This window comes from Lampris incognitus, chromosome 12, assembly GCF_029633865.1.
Source record: "Lampris incognitus isolate fLamInc1 chromosome 12, fLamInc1.hap2, whole genome shotgun sequence".
Classification (NCBI taxonomy): Eukaryota; Metazoa; Chordata; class Actinopteri; order Lampriformes; family Lampridae; genus Lampris; species Lampris incognitus.
The window spans coordinates 32,272,330-32,293,379 of NC_079222.1; the positions used below are offsets into that span (position 1 = coordinate 32,272,330).

The 21,050-nt window shown below is 47.4% G+C and overlaps 2 protein-coding genes across 3 annotated transcripts in view; both read right to left on the reverse strand.

The window, feature by feature from the left end:
• LOC130121617 (breakpoint cluster region protein-like) overlaps positions 1-4,864 on the reverse strand; it is a 90,885-nt gene extending 86,021 nt beyond the window's left edge. The window contains exon 1 of the mRNA XM_056290459.1: positions 3,002-4,864. Within this exon, the coding sequence (XP_056146434.1) occupies positions 3,002-4,592 (1,591 nt within the window). The 5' untranslated portion in view covers positions 4,593-4,864. The remainder of the gene's footprint in view (positions 1-3,001) is intronic.
• A 5,670-nt stretch (positions 4,865-10,534) lies between these two features.
• LOC130122112 (sarcoplasmic/endoplasmic reticulum calcium ATPase 2) overlaps positions 10,535-21,050 on the reverse strand; it is a 61,285-nt gene continuing 50,769 nt past the window's right edge. Inside the window, exons 18-24 of one of the 2 annotated variants that reach the window (XM_056291151.1) lie at positions 20,671-20,891; positions 20,295-20,497; positions 17,572-17,657; positions 17,296-17,429; positions 16,358-16,475; positions 14,786-14,906; positions 10,535-11,481 (exon numbers count right to left, since the gene is read on the reverse strand). In XM_056291151.1, the coding sequence (XP_056147126.1) occupies positions 11,468-11,481; positions 14,786-14,906; positions 16,358-16,475; positions 17,296-17,429; positions 17,572-17,657; positions 20,295-20,497; positions 20,671-20,891 (897 nt within the window). In that variant the 3' untranslated portion in view covers positions 10,535-11,467. Of the gene's footprint in view, positions 14,907-16,357; positions 16,476-17,295; positions 17,430-17,571; positions 17,658-20,294; positions 20,498-20,670; positions 20,892-21,050 lie in introns of both variants that reach the window. The other variant, XM_056291150.1, reaches the window with a different exon arrangement.

A 21,050-nucleotide genomic window follows, 5' to 3' on the forward strand; every position in this document is an offset into this window, starting at 1 on the left:
CAGCCCTCCCCGGATGGGCAGCGACCGGGACGGCTCAGAAAACAGGGTAACTGGTCAATACAACTGGGGAGAAAAGGGGGGAGCGGAGGGGAGGGGAGGGGGGGTCTGAAAAATAAAATAAAATACACAGAAGTCTGATGAATGTTGCTGTGCTAAATTACCTTTCTTGCGGCATACTGAATATCTTCAACAACAGATGAGTAAAAATCAATAGGCCATGTTTCTCCCTACACAGTCGCCATTATTGTGCAAAATTGCTTTTCCGTTTCCTCTGCACGGGGGGGGGGGGGGGATCAAATAAAGCGTGCACGCTTGCAGGCCCCGCCTCACAGGTCTGCATCAAGCGAAGCCTGGCCCTTCAGACCTCTAATACCCTCGTGTGCTTCACCACGCTCATCTCCGCGCAAAGACCAAGACCAAGACGCATGCAACACATCGTGAAACAATTACTACTGCTGTTGACATGGAGAACAAATGCCATCAGGAAACCATCAAGGCAGACCAGAGAGAGAGCGAGACACACAAGGAGCGAGGAGACCCCGGGGGGGGGGGGGGGAGGAAAACAGCAAGACAGAACGAGACAAAAGCCAGAGGCCAGATGGTGTGGTTTCTCCACAGATCCGGGTCAGCCGTAGGAAGGACTAACCCTCTGCAAAGACGAGGGGCCGTGCAATTAATCGCGTATCAATCACGATTTCGATATTGACTCCCGCCATTAACCGATCGATCGTGGCCAGGGGGGGGGCCGATGATTCCCTCTGGAGGTGAATAAACTACTATTTAGATTTGAAGATGGGAGTTGTACATTTGAATGTGTATTTATTTACAGGTTTGTGTACCACATTATCATGGCAAAGGCAGATCTGTTCCCCAAAATGGATCAATAATTGGGATCCATAACTGATCGCAGTGATGAGCAGAATTATCGTGATCATCATCTTAGCCATAATTGTGCGGCCCTAGCTAAGACCCAATTTGTATACTACTACACGGGTTCAGCACCGGGCCATAACACACACACACACACACACACACACACACACCTATTGTGAGTTGTAGAATAGCCTCAAGGTAAATGCATGAGCATAGTGCAATTGTTTGCGTCTCTATGGTAAGTGTGTGTATCTGTTACGCAACAGCAGAGCTCTTCCCATCTGTGCCTCTCTGCAGCCCCCGCATCTCTGACCAGCCAAGTGAGAAACAACAGCCCCCAACTTGCCCTCTACCTCCCTCAGTCTTCGTCACTGCAGCTCACACCACACCGTTCTGCTCACAATTACCCTCCGCCGCCCATCCAAAACGAGCCCTACACACACTCCCAACCCCCCCCCCCCCCACGATTATTACTCCCTGGACTAGCTTCCAACACTCTGGGTTGTGATTCAAAATGACTTTGAAATTGTCACACACAAAAAAAAATCACAATCCTCACCACCACCACCAACACCACCACCACCACCATCATCATCATCACCATCATATTCACTGTCAACTCTTGGTTCACAGCTCAAACCCAAATGGGGGACCAGACAACACTGCGGGGCGTCCAATCTTATACTAAACTTCCAGATTATCCCACTAAATGCATCAAAATCTGACCCTCCACACACACACACACACACACACACACACACACACACACACACACACACACACAACACACCATCTCTATCCCATCTCTTACTGCTGGCCTAACTCCCTACAGGGCTCACTGTTGTGGAAAAGATGCTGAAACAAAGAGCGCAGACAGGGCAGGGATAATCCCAAACACAGCATCTGGGGAATTAGCTGACCGGGGACTCTCTCTTTCTGTCTGTGCTGCAGACGAGCCAAAACCAGGATATTCTTAATGGCTCTTAGGGGCCAGGGATGTTCGCTTAGTTGTAAATTGCTGGCATCGCATCTAACATCTGTCCGGTAAAACGGACGGAATTTCAGCTGGCTTCCTACCCGCTGCTGAGGACACAGGAATTCCTTGTTTACAAACAGTAGCTGAAGCCTGATGGTTTTTCTTGGATGGCGTCTTGAGTTCAACTTTATCAGTTTTGGCCCTTAAAAAAAAGGAGAGGAGTGCTGCAAAAAATAAAAAATTCCTCTATATCCTAGAATTTACTTCCAAATATTTTAAAAACTATACAACTTGGATGACTTAGGTACTAGGGTAGCCCTTTACAGTGAATGTTTATTCAAGGTAAACTAGGCCCTCTAGATGTGTTCCTAGATAGCTGACGATTGTTTTGCTTCGGCCTCCTAGCCAGTTAGTCAGGCAAGGTGCCTATGTCTTCAGCTGTAGGCTACATAACCTGGCCACATCATTTGGCTCACGCTGCAAACGAGTGGGAAGTGATAGCGGCTAATTTTACGAGGCGCGAGGGCACAGCAAGGGTCTTTACCCTCTTTTGTCAGTGTCTAAGGCGGAAGATTGAGAAAGGAGATTAACGTCTAGGGAACAGTTTCGCCTCCGAGTCTGAGTCAAAACGGTCCGTCTGCCTCGGTCAGAGATAGGCGGGCGGAGAGCCCAAGCACCTTTGATTTGGATTTGAAAACCACCAAACCCTGGGAGACATCCGAGAGAAGCTAAGCCTCCCATATCAACTCGAAATGACCACATTTGTTATTCATCCAACTGACATTCCAGGAAAAAGAGAAGACATGGAGTCCTCGCCCACACAAGGTCATCCAAAAGGCACACAGTCAGGTGTACAGAACCCGTGCAACCACTCATAGTTACACAAATAGACAAGATGACATGCGTAAACACTGTGTGTGAATAGTGCCGTTGTCACTCATTCAATTATGAACACATACGAAAATATATAGTAGTGCACACACACACACACACATGCTACACTCAAGTAAGCACACACCCCAGAGTCCAGAGTAGGACCACAAAAACCACATGGCCTACACCGGAAACAAAGAGACAGAGAAATAATATCACACAAACCATGTTTAAATTTGACTAATTTAGATTAGATTGAAGAAGCGGGCCTTCACTCACCCAGGTGGTCTCCATGGAAGCTGTTGTCGTGGGACGCTCTTCCGTGGGATGTGGGGTCATGGTGAGAAGCAGGAGGCCAGATTTGACCAGTCTTGCGAACGCTGACAATGGTGGCTTCAGACATGACCACATGGCCACCCTGCTGCCGATGGTGGCGCTTCTGGGACTGTGGTGTCGGAGGGCTGCTGCTGTCAAAAGAGTGCTGGGAGTTCTGGGAGTTCTGGGATGGTGAGCGGCTCTTCTCCCTGAAGGGCCGCCGGAAGGCTGTGGTGGGGCTTGGGGACACGTGGCTGGACTGGCCCGAAGAGAAGTCCTCCTCACTGGATGTCAGGTTCTCATTGGAGCTGCAGTCTGGAGTGTAGCCACCACCTCCCCCTACATCCTCAAAGCTCCCTGGGGAGTAGGAGCGGCGTGGCCATGTCAAGAGGTGGTCATCCCCTCCCCCGTGATCTCTCATCGTAACGCCACCACTTCCACCGACACCACTTCCCCTGCCTTCCCCTCCACCACCTTCACCCATCATCACACCACCTATGTAGACACTAGAGTAGGCCTGGAAGTCAGAGGGTTGCCAAGGAGGGGGAGGTGGTTTACCCCCGTTGGCCCTGGCAGGGTGCCGTTGGTTAGGGTCTCCATCTTCATACTCAGCGTCATAACCACAGGTGCTTTCAGTGGATCGTCCTCTATAGACCGGCCTGGCACGCAGTTCCCCAGCCACTGTAGCCAGGTTGCCTGGAAGGGAATGGAGGGACCTCTTTCGCTCCATCTGCATAGCCTGGCTACCAAGGGAGCTGATCTTGTCAGAGACTTCACGGTCATTGACCCTAACCAGACCTCTCTCATGGTGGAATTCCATGTTGGTGTAAAATGGAGGTGGGGGTTGCTGCTGTTTTTCCTGGCCCTTCGCTACATCACCTGCAGAGTGAGAGTTGGCCCGTTTGATCCTCTCAAAGTTAGACCTGAGCGCCGCTACCCCGAGTCCCATGCCAACTTTGTCCTTGGGGTCACAAGGGAGCTCCTTGTCTGGGGGTGGCTGGCTTGGCCTGCGGGGGGATATGGAGATACCGCCTCTCTGTTTAGAGGGTGAAAGCCCGTCCAGGTTGTCACAAGATGTTGACTCAGCCTGCTGAGGGACTTCAAACGCAGACTGCAGCTCTAGGCCATCTCCATGGGAAGCCGACTTCCTCGCCGGAGGAGGCCGTGGTTTGGACCTGCTGGCTTCCCCGACCAGCTGGAAGCGGCTTCTCTCTCCACCACCCCCAACACAACCGCTACTCTCCTGCATGTGTGGCTGCTGTGACTGGCAGTCAGCCCCCTGTACGGTGGCGGGGTCCACTCCTTCATTCAGCGGTGTCTTCCTGAAGCCCCACCGCTGGCGGTCATAGCTCTTCCTCTCCTTTGCAAGAAGAGTCTGCAGGTAGATCATGCGGAAGCGCTCCTTATTCACCTCCTGCTCCAACCGTCTGATCGAGGCTTTGCATTTCTCCAGCTCCTGTTCAATGCCTCCCACGGACCGCAGCTCCATTTTGGGGGGTTCCGATTCGGGGAACTGCGCTTTCCACGCTTCGATAAACCCCACCGGTTCGACCATTGTCAACGTATTCGTCCAAGGCGCAGCTCTATCGCAGATAACGGCAGGGGTTAAAACGTCAGGTCTCAAATAGTAGGCAGTAGGTCCCCACAGACAGGAGACAAAATGTATACCAACAACAAAGACAAACCACTACAGATGACACCAGCAATATGATGTAGACATTCTGTTCACTGGCAGTCTCTGGACAACTGGCATGGTACGGTCAGTGGGTAACAATGCCGTCTGTGTGAAAGGCAAAAAAAAAATAATAATGCTATTGCCCATTTCGATAGAGAGCAGGGAATGCCCGGTACACTGCAAACGAGATGACATAGGGCTCGACTTTCTCATGCATTATTTCAAGGAAAACCCACTTACAGAGTCTGAATGAGAAAAATTTAAAAAAAAAATCTCAGCCTCGACACAATGACAGCATCTGTCTTCTCTGTAACGAGCGGTCTTGCTTTCTGGTAAAGGCTGGGGGGGTGTGGGGGGGGGTGGCAAACGAGCTCCTCAATGAATTACACTAAATATCAATGATCGCACCAATAAGCGGGGCCCGATTCGCTGTCTGTCCGCAGTTCATTCATACGAGGACGCGCACTGGTTTCGCTCGCCGCCGGACCCCCTTCGCACCAGCAGCCTACGAGGAAGGAAAACTGGAAGAAGAAGAAAAGAAGCAGAAGAAGACCACAGACGACGACAACATGAGGTCCGCCGACAAAGACTCGTGGTCCCCCCCCGCTGCTTGACGAAATCCAGGAGAGACTGCTGCGTATTCCACCTTATTATCCCATGTTTTGCCCTCCCCCCCCCGCGGTGCCGTCCCGGGGTAAAGGTTTTATCCAGACTCGCCTCGTTTCCTCGCCTGTGATGGTGCGGCGTACATTTCCATCTCGGTCCCACACTGGCGCTGCGAGAAGGGGCGGGGCCAAACCGAAGATGATTGACAGGCGCTCGCGCCGCTTTAAAGAGACAGAGCGCAAGAGACGCGCTCGGCTCTCACCTGGGCTGCTCGTCCGTCGTGCGGAGTTTGTCGTCGGGTTTGACTCCTTGGGGCTGGAGTCGTTATATAATACGAGCGTCTAAAAATGTGATCTCCTCTTTGTTGTTGTTGTTTTTTTTTTTCTTATTTGTTTACGTAGGGGACAGATGCATGAAAAAAATACAGCTTGCAAATTGTCTTTCCCCAATTATAGATAATTGTTCACCGACACACACACACACACACACACATACAGAGAGAGAGAGGGAGAGAGATGGCGATGGAGAGCTAATTAAACTAATATATACATATAGTGATAACAATCACCACTACTAGTATTCCTACTTTCATCACCACCATATACTAGTGCTACTATTGCGACTACTACTAGCAAAAACAATAACAATAATAACAATAATAATGTTAATAAATATGATAAATTAAGAACATTTTAAGTGGGCTGGTTTGCACAAACCTGCTAATAGTGATTTAACGTAATCTCTCAAATGTCTCGAGACCGTAAACTCACTATCGCTTACCTACCGGACAAGTGTGATGTCACCTTTTGGCTTATACAACTCAATACTGCCACCCAGTGGTTCACTGTTGTGACTCGTGGCAGCGGAGGACGATGACGTTTCGTGCTCCTGGGGAGTCAATGAAACGACTGTCATTTTATCAATGAGTGACAGAGGAGGATAAGAGAAAGGGATGAGCAAATATGGAGAGAAAACCGGTACGAGGTAGAAGACTGAACCAATGTTTAACTTCTCTCACGTGTTTCCACCACATGCGTCCCTCGATTAATGGGTTATAAGACATGCTGAAAACAATTAGCTTCCAGTATTTAATGTTTCACGATACTTGTCTGTTAAGTAGTTTTTGACATCCAGGCAGTGGTTTAGGCAATAATAATAATAATAATAATAATAAAAGGCTGCTGGGATAGGCTCCAGCATCCCCTTGACCCTGAGAGCAGGATAAGCGGTTTGGATAATGGATGAATGGATGGATAATAATAATTTTAAAAAATCCTTTGAATACCAACAGCTACAGGCTTATCTCCCAACTGTTATTCTTATCAATATGGATTTAGAGCATCGTGTCCATTTAACCTGTAATTTCTGAGAAAATCAAAAGGCCGCATCCAAGGGCAGGATTCTCCTTGTTTCACCTCCTTTTTTTGCCACAAACTCTTTTTGTTTTTGTCTATGTTCGGTGACGTCACTCCACGGAGCGCTCTACGTCACATGGACTGGAAGATTTCCGCCACAAATGGCCCATTAATGAAACCAAGGGCCTACCTCCTCATCCAAATTCTTAAAAAAAAAATAGGACATTCATGTGAGATTATCTTCAAGTGGCTGAATCCAAACTATGTGCGACACTAGTCCGAGCATTGTTGAGGTTTTTTATGGTATATTATAAAAAAATGTTTAAAAAGTACACAGACTATCATTTTTTGAAGAAGTCTACCTCGTCCACTGGGCCTGTGCACACCTGGTATTTTGAGTCCAGATATCTAGTTTGTGTCTAGATCAGGTGAGATTCATACCTGGCATTACATTATGGCTCAAATACGTCTCAAGTGGCAGCTTGTGATTGGTTCCCGCTCAGTATGCAAATAACGTGATTTTGTCCTTCCCATTATTATGATTTCTATTATTACTTGTATTGTCATTAAGGGATTATGTAATGCAGTGATTATGATTTGAGGTTCTGACCCTTGTGTGAGTCACACACAACACACTGTCATGGCAGTGCGATCTGGATCAGCGAGGCTCGCCTGTTCCCCATCCCCTGTTTGGCGTTTCAGTCCACCTGCGCCCCATTTGCCTGATTGCCCCTGCTTCACCCACCTGTTCCCCTTTCTTCATCTGGCTGTTCTGCCCCTGCCCTGCGCACCTGTGCTCAATCTCCCTGATTGGCTCCCCTACGTATTGTAGCGAATTAAGGGGGCAGCCCCAGGAACCGTCGCCACAGCCGGGACGCGAACCCGTGTCTCCCACTCCGCAAGCGACAACGTTAACCAGTCGCCTAAAGGGTCCGACCCGTCAGCCAGCGGCCAACGTGTCTACTTATCCATGCACGTTACAGTATATAACCCCCCCTGGTTGCCCTGGCTCCTGGTCGGACACACACACACACACACACACACACACACACGTATTGACTCTTGGTCGCCGGATGCGCCACGTCCCGTTCCGGGCCTCCTCTGCTGTCTGTAGCGTCTGTCCCCCGCGGTCTGTAAATCCATTTGTCTAATTAAAACGTTGTTCCGGCCCAGTCAGTCTCTGAGTCACGCGTTCGGGTCCTCCATCCCTGCCTCGGCGTGACACACACACCGCTGGAGGACAACACGAGCGAACCGAAAGGAGGGATCTGGAAACAACAGATGGCCAAAAGCCTCGTTCAGAAAAACATAAAACATAAACTCGCTTTTTTTTTTGCCTTTCACAAAATTGGTAGTGAGATTGACATCCGTCCCTCAGAAATCCCGTGGTCACATGACCAGGTACATCCACTATCGCTGACAGCTAGATGGTCCTTCAGTGTGGACGGGGACACGTTTGGGTTCATACAGCGCTACATATGCGTCAAGTGATTGGCTCTGAGGACGCACTGCGTGCGTTCAGACCTGTATTTAGAGCTGTCCACTTGTGATCGGATCACCCAGGACGCATTTTAATGCCAGGTGTGACACAGACCCCCCCCCAGACCCCCCTTCTCCTGTCCTGCCCCTACCTCCAGCGCCTCGCTGGAGAGGACAGTCAGATTAAACTCCTCTCCAGAATGACCACGCTGATACTAAGAGGGCTCCAGATCTCCCTCTCTACTGAAGCCAGGTGGAGAAGGGTAAAACAACGATGCCTTCAAAGACCAGTTAAAAGTCGAAGAAGCTGTAAAGAGCAGCATGCTTTCCGACCTGAAACAATAAAGGACTCTTACGGATGACGTCATTAAACAACGACAGATTCGCGAACGTGTTGCTGTGAATAAAAAAAAAAAACCGTGTTGCTGTGAATTACCGGTCGCCAGGAGATGGCGCCAAAGGGTAAACTGCCACCGAAGTAACACAGTCAACTGGCTGTGACTGGAAAAAGAACGACGGAACGCCCCTCGAAGTCGGAGTCCCTGCTTGCCAACTCGGGGCGAATCCATCTACCCCGACGTCATGGAGAAGTAGCTGTCTGACGTCACACAACAATGGCGGCACCCACGGAGGCGCACGGTGTAAATGGTAAACTAGTGTAAACTACTAATAAGACACGTCAGCCCCTAGCTAACGGCTCTAGCCTTTTAGCCGAGCGGTTAGTGATGTCGCCTTGTGGTGCAGTACACCCCGTATCGAATCCCGCACCCGGCAAGAAAATAACCGGTTACACTATCAACTAAAACGCAATGTAAAGTATATTTGCCGGTATTTAATTCAAGTGACACATACTAACATGAAGTAAAACCTCTTCTGCGTGTATAAATTGATGTCAAAATATGTCAGCAAAATACATCAGGCGGTTACGGTACATAATGTCTGAAGTTATCGTCTCTGCACCAGTTATTCCTCTCTTTCATTTATGTACATGCAAGGAGGCTGCACTGGTGACCGTTCATTTGCCAAAAAACACACACGCACACCGGCTGGTCACGGTCAGCCATGTTTTTGTTGACGTTTGGCGTCACGTGTGCACCTGGAACGCTTGGAGACCGGATATCGGAAATTTCAACTGGGAAATTCCAACCTTGGACATTGGAAGCAGAACACGCCCCTTGATACCCAGAGGGTTTCCCTTCGTCACATTACAGACTCAAAATACTTCACATTTTAGTTTGCCTACCAACACAGGGATCGCCGGTTCGAATCCCCGTGTTGCCTCCAGATTGGTCGGGCGTCCCTACACACACACACAATTGGCCGTCTCTGCGGGTGGGAAGCCGGATAAGGATATGTATCCTGGTCGCTGCACTAGCGCCTCCTCTGGTCGGTCGGGGCGCCTGTTCAGGGAGGAGAGGGAACTGGGGGGGAATAGCGTGACCCTCCCACACCGCTACGTCCCCCTGGCGAAACTCCTCACTGTCGGGTGAAAAGAAACAGCTGGCTACTCCATGTGTATCGGAGGAGGAGGAGGCATGTGGTAGTCTGCAGCCCTCCCCGGGTCGGCAGAGGGGGTGGTCCAAGTGTCAGTCCAGTATCCTGACTGTGAAGACCCTGAATCCACTTGCAATTAAATAAATCAACGATTGGCCTAAGCTCGTGACAAAAACCTTCAAACCCAAGAAGCAGACCAGTCAAGTCCTAAACACAACTGACAATCAACACGTGTGTTTAATTAGCTTACTTTATTATGCGGCTTTGTTGATGACTCCCTTCTCATTGGTCAGTTAAGGCACGCGTTATTTCTGAACAAGCACGCCGCTGTTTTCAATGGCCCCTTGCAACCGGGCTGTTTGTTTACGTTGCTATGGGCTCCCCGTTGCTATGGGCTGTCCCCCCCCGACCGGAAACGCCATTTTTAACTCTCATAACGTACAGCGAATCAAACGTAGATGAAAATGGAGGCGATATCAGCAAACTGACTGGCTGACGTTAAAGTCTACACGTACAGATGCGCCAGCTCCTTTGACACGTGGTGTAATTTTAGACGTCATCATAACCGAAGTTTAAAACGCCAACCTGCATCTGCGCATGCGCTGTTGGTGTCGGACGCTGCTTGGGAGTCAAACCCTCACATTTAAGACCTCGGCAGTCCTGCTCGTCTCAAAAGAATGATGTTCAGATCTTAAATCCTTGATGTGTCACGGTGATTTAGGAATTTGAGACAGATTTAAAAAAAAGTCTTTAGCCCCAATAACACATTTTGGTATCCTCTTGTCTAGACTACCACGACTTTGTGCACTCCTGCCTAAATCGAGTCAGCAGCCTGTAAGTATCAAGACTAATGTCTGCAGCAAGTAAAATACTGAAACAAAGGTCAGCATGTTTTTGTTTTGTTTATTTACCTGAAACCACAATCTCAGTAATGCAAGTACAATCATCATTGGCACACACAATGATCGTCATTTTACATATGCATAACATTGTTCTTCCACAGACTGGGGGGGAGGGGCACTGTACCCCCCCCCCCACCTCATCACAGTTTAACTGCAGGTTATGTTGGTGAAGTTGGTGATGCAGAGAACACAGTACAGTATAACACTGTTGTATTGCAAGACACCGATGGAGCCAAGTGTCAGTCCGATATCCTGTTTGCGAAGGCCTAAATCCACTTGCAAGTAAATAAATTGACAAACGTTCAAACTCAAGAAGCAGACCAGTCAAGTCCTAAACATAACTACTTTTTTTTTCTTTTCTTCCAAGTACAACATTGTGCAAATCCCCCAAAGCATTATAATAAAAACAGTGATTATCCAATATATTTTATCTTTTTCTCCTGTAAAACCATCCGTCATGTAATGGAGCATTATACAATATTATAATCTATAAATATGAATCTGCCAAGCCTACTTACAGCTTAAGTGCATGCGTGACTGTTGTACTTCGACATGAAAAATGACCACAGTGATCATGGGTGACAAAAGCTCGGAGACAAGTTCTTCATGCTAGGAAGGAATTACAAGGATACCGCAGACTTCCCTGCACACAAAACTGGAATAGTTGGCATCAATTTACAGACGGGATGACGTTTGCATGTGCACATTCTGGCACAAGTCAACTTTATTTGGTTCTTTTTTTTTCCCATTTTGCAGTTAAAACACCTTAAAACCCGTCCCTTCGTCTGCAGAGGGTGCTTACATTGCCGCGGTGCCTTGGGGATGTGACGTGCTACGAGGTTACAGAGGGCACACATACTAGATGGTGGGACAATGCCAGCCTCTGCACCTACTCTTAACTGCAGAAAATGCGAGTCTTTTACGAGAGCCAACCTAGAGGGGCAAAATTAGAACAAAATATTAGCACTTAAAAAAAATGTCACGTACTTGCTGTATTGTAAAACAAATGACTTTTCATTTCTTGCCTTAAAACCCATTTTAATGATGGTGAGACTATATAAGCAGGTGTGTCAAGAGGGTGAAAAGGAGCAGTGCTAGCATGTGAATACTGATTTCAAAATTTAGGCCGGTTTTGCTTATTCTTGTATTCGAGTCCCCGACATAAGCGGTGGTGATCGAACCCGCGCTGCTATAATCCATGTTTTCTTGGTTTAACGTTGATAAATTGAGCATCAGGTAGCGCGCCGTACGGTCAGGGTGCCAGTCAACCCAGCAAATCAAGTGTTTCCTGAAGAGAGTCGATGGGCAACCAATCGTTAGACCAAGTTCAACTTTGACGGATGACGTGATGCTTTACTGTTATCTTGCAGTGGCAACATCATCACATCAGAGACAACTCAAAACTGTCATCCAGCCATCCGTTGTCCAAGCCACTTATCCGAATTCGGGTCGCGGGCTGCTGGAGCCGATCCCAGCAGTCATTGGGCGGCATGTGGGGAGACACCCTGGACAGGCCGCCAGGCCATCACAGGGTCGACACAGTCACACCTAGGGACAATTTCGTACGGCCGATTCACCTGACCTACATGTCTTTGGACTGTGGGAGGAAACCGGAGCACCTGGAGGAAACCCACGCAGACACGGGGGAGAACACGCAAACTCCACACAGAGGACGACCCCCAAGGTTGGCCAACCCCGGGGATTCGAACTCGGGGCCTTCTTGCTGTGAGGCGACCGCGTTAACCACTGCGCCACCAAAACTGAAGTCAAAACTGTCAATCTTGGGGCGTCCGGGTGGCATAGCGTTCAATTCCGTTGCCTACCAACACGCGCTACGTCCCCCTGGTGAAACTCCTCACTGTCAGGTGAAAAGAAGCGGCCGGCGACTCCACATGTATCGGAGGAGGCATGTGGTAGTCTGCAGCCCTCCCCGGATCGGCAGAGGGGGGCAGAGCAGCGACCGGGACAGCTCAGAAGAGTAGGGTTATTGGCTGGATACAATTGGAGGAGAAAAAAAAAGGGGGGGCTGTCAATCTTTCATAATCTGACTTTGGAAACCCAGTGACAAAGGTGCAGCGAGTTTCCCCATCGCTAATGAAGTGAGAGACACGACCTCTTCCCCCTCTCGAGTCACATTGTGCACTTGTGTTTTGTGGCGTGTGAAGGCAAAGGGATACTCACTCGAGTGACAAGGGAGCCAATGGTAGGCATTGAAGGAGAAAGCACACAGCTGTGAGTACAACAATGTGAACAAGCTCAAGCTTCAACCCAACAACAAGGAAAACAAACCCAAACAAGAAAAAACAACACAACATGCTTTACCCTGTGGCGTTATCCCCCCACACATGGCTTCTCAGGTACAAAACGCCGGTTAAAAGCGGTTTAAGATCAGCGTGGTGACTGTACAGACTCTGATGCAGCGATTACTATACTACACGGTATGATACTCCCGGGTACAAACGGCCAGATCTCTATACACCGAAACCCACGAAGGGGGTCAAAAAAATACACCGGATCCGTTTGTTCTGTATTATAAATAACAGCCCCTGCAAGCCGTGTTGTACCAAGTAAACAGGAAGCAGTCATCAGACTCTGTACACCGTCTTGTATTTCAAGTATTATATGCACATCCATAAAACACAGAAGACAATAAAAGGCATATAAACGAGTTTTGTGCAACCCGGCTTGTTGCAGTCCTGTTAAATAAAGACAGAAACACTTTGATTCAAAGGCTTCATGAATGTATTTTTCCTGGAAGTGGAAAAAAAAAACATTTGGGGGGGAGGGGGAGGGGGGGTCTCAGTTGCAATAAGTGTTAAATGTTCGGAGTACTCGGAAGCATTAGCAGTATTACTCTCCTTTGAATCAAAACCCCATCGTCGTCACCCTTTATCCCTACGCCGTCCCGTCTCACAAACACAACACAAATAAAGTTAATCGACGGCTAAAATCAGTTCAACAGGATCACACAAGCATGAGGAGGTTTAGGGGGAGCGGCGATGTTGTTCGTACGTTTTCTGCACAAGCGAGTAGGGGCACACCTCAGATGTCCCGCCGTGGTGAGAATAAACTGCTGGATGTGGTGGACCGCGGGGAGCCGTGGGGAACAGCGTCTCCAGATGAGCTAAACTGATCGTATTGAGGTAGCTGTGCTCTGCCCAGTGCAGAAAAACTGGCTTTTCAAATCATATTAGTAGAAAAAAAACATCCATCATGGTATCTTACACTAATATGGGAAGGGGGGAGGGGGCAAACAATTAAATTATAAATGATAAAAAATAAAACACACACACATACAGTTCATGCTTTGTCAGAACATGCAGTTTTCATTTTCAGGGTATTTTTTTTTCCACACCGATGCTTTCAAACGTTCACTCCCAAACCTTTCCGATCCTCTGCCGCGAGACGCCCGTCTGTGCACTACTGAAAGAGTTTTAAGTTGGGTTTGATTATGAAAACACAATGTTAACATGAGAATATTCATTAAGGTGTTGCTTCGAGGCCATGCTGGTCAAAACATGTACAAAGCAATGAACAAAAAAAAAAATTGTATAAAATTGTGTTAAATCTTTGTAAGGTCACTGGACTGCTGCTAAATGGGTAAATTCACATGAGGGGAACTTAAAAAAAACACAGGATCTGTTTGTACTGCAGTGGAATGAATGAATGAATAATAGTCTCAAACGATTAAAATTACAAAATAATTAAAAAGCAATATTTGACAGTAATAAAAACAAAGCCTGACAGTATTTTTTGTTTAGAGCAGGAAGTCCACAGCTGTGGGAGTGACGGCTGCCTTACACTCACGTTTAAAGCCTCGTCCAGTCATGGTTTTGTCTTTTTTTTATGAAATGACTCCTCGATGATACATTTTAATTCATTTCCTATTATATGTTACACTTGGTCCTTCTTGTGCACACTCGGCTGGCATACACAAGCACACACTCTAACTATACACACGCACACACACAAACTAGCTAGGCGCACACAAAGGAAGGCGGAGAGGGAGGGGGAGGGAAAAGTGGGGGGGGGTGGCAGGAGGGGAAAAGGGGGAAACGGAAGAGTCAGGGGTGTGCTCAAGTCAGTCAGGACCAGAACATGTCGGCCAGGTTAGTGTCGGTGCTGTAGATCCAGGCCACCAAGGGGAGGGAAATTGCCACAAAAGGCCAGGAGATGCCCTCTGTGCATGCAGACAGGGAGCAGCCCTTAGTGGTGGCGGGTTTCTCCAATTCTTTACCAGGCTCTAGGTAGTTCCTAGCGGCGAACTTGAGCAGTTCGTCCAGCAGGATCACAGGCAGGGAAATCTTCAGCACCATCAGCCACTGGGTCAAATTCAGCGGTGTAATCTGGAAGATGATCTGTGAAACAGGCAAACGTCTTAATGTGCCGCATTTCCCCTCATGCTAGATCTGATTCTACATTCACAGAATGACCTCGTCCTCCATTTTGGTGCATATTAAGGGCAACAAAGTTACATATACAGCAGCATAAACCGTGATTTACTTTCAAATTACTTTTGTTTTCTATCAATCCATTATCCGAGCCGCTTGTCACGGGGAATGCCGGGCCCTATCCCAGCAGTCATTGGGCAGAAGGCGGGGAGACACCCTGGACTGTGATCCCAGATCATCACAGGGCCGACACATTCACACCTAGGGGCAATTTAGTACGGCCGATTCACCTGACCTACTTGTCTTTGGACTGTGGGAGGAAACCGGAGCCCCCAGAGGAAACCCACACAGACATGGGGAGAACATGCAAACTCCACACAGAGGATGACCCGGGACCACCCCAAACATTGGACTACCCAGGGCTCAAACCCAGGACCTTCTTGCTGCAAGGCCACCGCGCTAACCACTGCGCCGCCCAAATCAAATATGTGGATCATAAATCATATTTCCATACCATACATTGAGGTAACATATTCTTGAATTTATCGTAAAAGCTAATGTTTGAAGAGGGCGGTCGATAAATGGCTATATGTGCAGACCTGCCAACCTGTACGTATTTTGCATAGCAGGGACGGATTTTGATATCAAAGTACGCTGGTACGATTTGTCACTAAACTACGCAAAAACAGCTGCTGACGCCGACGAGTTCAATTGCACATGCAGTACTCAAGTCTACCAGCAGGAGGGAGCAACGTCTAGCCTGCCGAAAAGCAAAAGAAGAAGAGTTCGCTGGATTCATCCCCCTCGCCTTCACCCAAATATCAAGCGGGCATGAGTGACAAACGCGTAATGCTATTTCAAGAGACTGCAAATTGACAGCAACACGCCATCGATTTGACCCCTCTGGCTCCCCCTCTTCTCGCCGGCTGGCTGCTTCCTCGTGTGAGGACGGTGTGTTACACACACTTTTTTTGTCCCCATAATTTATTTCTGATTTTTCCCTTTTTCTTCCAATTTAGTGGCCAATCGATCCCTATTTTAGTTCAAACACCCACCCTCGTACCACATGCGTTCGCCAACTGCATCTCTCTGGCCGGCAGTCTCAAAGGAGACGCCTTGTCATGGAAGTGGCGAGGCAAATCCAGGCCGAACCACTGCTTTTTCCCCACACACACGGAGACGCATTCATGTGACGAACACAAGCCGACCCCGCCCCCTCCCGAAGACAGCGTTGCCAATTATTGCTGCTTCATCGAGTCCGGCCAGAGTCGGATCTGACGAGACCGGGCCCCAGTGGGCAACTGCATCGACACAAGGCCGATGCTTAGACCGCTACACCGCCGCGGACGTTGTTATTTTTTTTTTTGTACTAATATTTTCTATCAAAAACAAAAACAAATTAAGTCAGAAAAGCTCACGGGCAGAGGCTCCACATAGAGGATGAGGAAGTGAAGCGACATGGATAGGCAGATGGCTCCCAGCAGCCAGACGTTCTCCCATGGAGGCATCCGCAGCAGCGACTGGTTCTCTGACACGCTGAAAGACATAACACACACACTTTACTCCAACCACCACTGGCATGGCAGCCATTTTTATAAAACATTAAAAAAGCAGTTTTTATTAAAAAAAAATAAAAAAATAAAATAAATGTCAAAACACTGATCTCTGTCAGGCAAAATAAAAGGTAAATGTGTATTGATACTTAAGGCAACATTAAGAGCCTCTTTGTCCACCTCTATAATTAGTTTTTTATTGATACTGAAAATAGGACCAAATAAATCAACCAGAAACAGTCTAAATAATGTTAAAATATGTGTTCCACTCAGTGATTTCTATACAAAGAAGCTTTATAACAGGGACTGGTTCTTTGGAAAAATATACAAAATATCAGTTAGGGCTGGACAACACTGACATAATCAAACATATATTAGATTTGTTATTTTTAACGTAACACGTCAACATCAGTAATGACACATTATTTTGGAGATGACTATTTGTGCTTTCATAAAATACATAATGTAAAAAACGTTTTCATGGCAAAATAACATTTAAGTGCGATTAGTGTTCAACCCATTTGCCCAAGTCTCAGTGAAACAAATTGCATAACATGAACCGTTGAGCTTCCTATCTAATTGCCATTGTACGACTGGTAAAATGGCAATAAAGTGTAGGTGTGTATGAAACCGAGGTGTATGGGTCATTTGACTGTCCAATGATTCTTTCATTTACATATATAATTTTATACATTTTGCTGATAATGCCCCAAGCGTATGCTCATATATTCACAAGGAACCTGGCTTATTCAACTTTCTATATTGGAAGCTATGGCCATAAAACTCCTACTGTGTACTCTCACCTGTTGAGGGCATTGCACATCTCAATAGTGACCAGCACAGACAAAGCCATGGTCATAGGGTAGGGTGATTCAAACACTCCACAGTCTAGACCCTTGAAGTCTGGATTTTCAGGGCCACATTGCAGAAAGTGACTCTGGGGGAAGAGGAGAAAAAAAACAGCAGAGTGAACTGATTCAGGTTTCGTACTGATATCTACATAGAGTAAATTTCTTCTTTCACAGTAAAGAGCAAGTAAGTGTATGGATAGAAGCCACTTCATTAGCTGTGGTACCTACCAGCTGGTAAAAGGTGATCCTTGGTCCATCATCAGCAGCAACAAACCACCAGGCTGCAGCACCAACAGTGGCAGCACCTACATAACCTGAAGGCAAAGAACGACGACAAAGATTGCCACTCTCTCTCAGACAATCACCTTCAGATAAATCTCACTGCCATGTCACTACCAACCATTTTGGGGGGGGGGGGATTTCCCCCCCTTTTTTCTTCCCAATTGTATCCGGCCAATAACCCCACTCTTCCGAGCCGTCCCGGTCGCTGCTCCACCCCCTCTGCCGATCCGGGGAGGGCTGCAGACTACCACCCATCTCCTCCGATACATGTGGAGTCACCAGTCACCAGTCGGTTCTTTTTACCTGACAGTGAGGAGCAAACTCCTCACTGTCAGGTATTCCCCCAGTTACCACTGGGAGAATAGTTACCACTCCCCCCTGAACAGGCGCCCCAACCAACCAGAGGAGGCACTAGTGCAGCGACCAGGACACATACCCACATCTGGCTTCCCACCCGCAGACATGGCCAATTATGTGTGTAGGGACGCCCGACCAAGCTGGAGGTAACACAGGGATTCAAACCCGCAATCTCCGTGTTGGTAGGCAACGCAATAGACCGCCACGCCACCCGGATGCCCCTCAGGTTAACTCTTGACCAGTACTTGATGACAAGACAAAATGGGGAGTACATAAAATAAAATGGAAGCTATCTGTCATATATACTCGCATGCCTTTGGTATGTCATAGAATAAAGTGAAGGAGCTGTGAAAAGAGATGAATTATTGCTTATTCTACAAAGATATACTAAAATGGCCTGGACATTTGTCGGAGCCCCTCCACAAAATAAAGAATGCACAAATTTCTCTGCAATAACTTGAAACTGACAAAAGTAATTGGCATCCACCATTGTTTATTCCATATTTCATAGAAATCAGACCTTGCTTTGATTTTTTTATTATCCAATATTGTAAATAAAACAAATGAAAATGGTATGGACAAAAATGATGGGGCCCTTAACCTAATATGTTGTTGCACAACCTTTAGAGGCAATCAAATTTTTTCTGTAGCTCTCAATGAGATTCCTGCGCCTGTTAACTGTTTTTTTTGTGCAACGTTTCTTCCTGAGCAAACCGCTGCAGTTGTCTCAGGTTTGGTGGGTGCCTTCTTCAGACTGCAAGTTTCGGCTCTTTCCATCCATGTTCAATAAGATGTAGATCAGGACTCATAGAGGGCCATTTCAGAATAGTCCAATGTTTTGTTCGTATGGGTGCTTTTAGCAGTGTGTTTCGGGTCATTATCCTGTTGGAAGACCCATGACCTGCATCTGAGACAGAACTTTCTGACACTGGGCAGTATGTTTTGCTCCAGAATGCCTTGATAGTCATGAGATTTCATTGTGCCCTGCAGACTCAAGGCACCTTGTGCCAGGCAGAGCAAAGCAGCCCCAAAACATCACCAAGCCTCCTCCGTGTTGCCCTGTAAGTATGGTGTTCTTTTCTTTAACAGCTTAATTTTTTTCGTCTGTGAACATACAGCTGATGTGACTTGCCAAAAAGCTCTAGTTGTGACTTGTCTGTCCCAAGGACATTCTCCCAGAAGGATTGTGGCTTGTCAATATGCATGTTAGCAAACTCCAGTCTGGGTTTTTTATGTTTTACATTCAAAAGTGGAGTCCTCCTGGGTCTTCTTCCATGGAGCCCACTTTCGCTCAAAAAGCGACGGATGGTGTGATCAGTAACCGATGAACCTTCACCTTGGAGTTCAGCTTGTATCTCTTTGGCAGTTATCCTTGGTCCTTTTTTCTATCATTCACACCATCCTTCTGTTCAATCTGGGTTCGATTTTCCTCTCGGGGCCGCGCCAAGGGAGGCTGACTCCTGTTCCATGGACCTTAAACATCTTAATAATATCTGCAACTGTTGTCACAGGAACATCAAACTGCTTACAGATGGTCTTGTAGCCTTTACTCCATTTGTCCAGCCATTATCCAAACTGCTTATCCTGCTCTCAGGGTCGCGGGGATGCTGGAGCCTAACCCAGCAGTCATTGGGCGGCAGGCAGGGAGACACCCTGGACAGGCCACCAGTCCATCACAGGGCCGACACACACACACATAGATTCACACGTAGGGACAATTTACTACGGCTGATTCACCTGACCTACACGTCTTTGGACAGTGGGAGAAAACCGGATCACCCGGAGGAAACCCACATAGATATGGGGAGAACATGCAAACTCCACACAGAGAACGACCCCCAAGGTTGGACTACCCCGGGGCTCGAACCCAGGACCTTCCTGCTGTGAGGCGACCGTGCTAACCACTGCACCACTGTGCCACTAACTTGCTTTATTCGGTCCATGTTCAGTGTGGTGCACAATGATACCAAACAGCACACTACTTTTCACCAATTAAATAGGCTCAATGGCCGAGTACAAGACTGGAGACGTGTGATGCTAATTAAAGAAACTAGTTAGTTTGAACTATCACTATAGTCAAATTATTTCTTTTCTAATGGGTACCAGTAAATGTTTCCAGGCCATTTTAGAATATCTTTGTCAAATAAGCAATAATTCATCTCTTTTCACTGCTCCTTTTCTTTATTCTACGACATACCAAAGGCATGCAAGTATACATGCAAAAATAGCTTTTAATTTCATCACTTTTTAGGAGGAATGAAGCTTTATTTCAGTGAGCTGTAAGGGTACCAACAAATTCTGTAGCTACTCACATCCAATTGCCAGGTATCTGAAAAAGAGCCATCCAGAGATGAGGGGTTCACGGGCATTGCGTGGGGGCTTGTTCATGATGTCTAGATCCGGAGGGTTGAAGCCCAATGCAGTTGCAGGCAAACCATCAGTAACCAAGTTGACCCAGAGCAGCTGGACAGGGATCAAGGCTTCTGGGAAGCCCAGTGCTGCAGTCAAGAAGATACTACACATAGGAGAAGCTGGGTTATTGTGAGAGTGTATGTGTATCAGAAAGTAACAAGTAATTAGGTGCATGAGCGGGAGCATGCAGGCATTCTGTCTGCATAAGGAGATTGGAAAAAGAAAAGGTGTGTAAACATGTAAATATGTATACATGAAGAAATCAATTTTCATTACCAGACAACCTCTCCCACATTAGAGGAGATGAGGTATCTGATGAACTGTTTCATGTTATTGTAGATGGCTCTCCCCTCCTCCACTGCAGCTACGATGGTGGAGAAGTTATCATCTGCTAGCACCATCTCAGAGGCTGTCTTGGCCACAGCTGTGCCAGAGCCCATAGCAATCCCAATCTCGGCCTTCTTGAGAGCGGGGGCGTCATTTACTCCATCGCCCGTCTAAAGAGACAGAACAGGGACAAAAATAATCAGAAATATTTGGCTATTTCTGTTTTCAGTGTTTTCAATTTTCCAGGTATTTGAGAGGAACACAAAGCAGGACCAACATGTCCTCCCTCACCACATCCATAAACCTCCTCTTTCTCTCTCGCCTGGCAG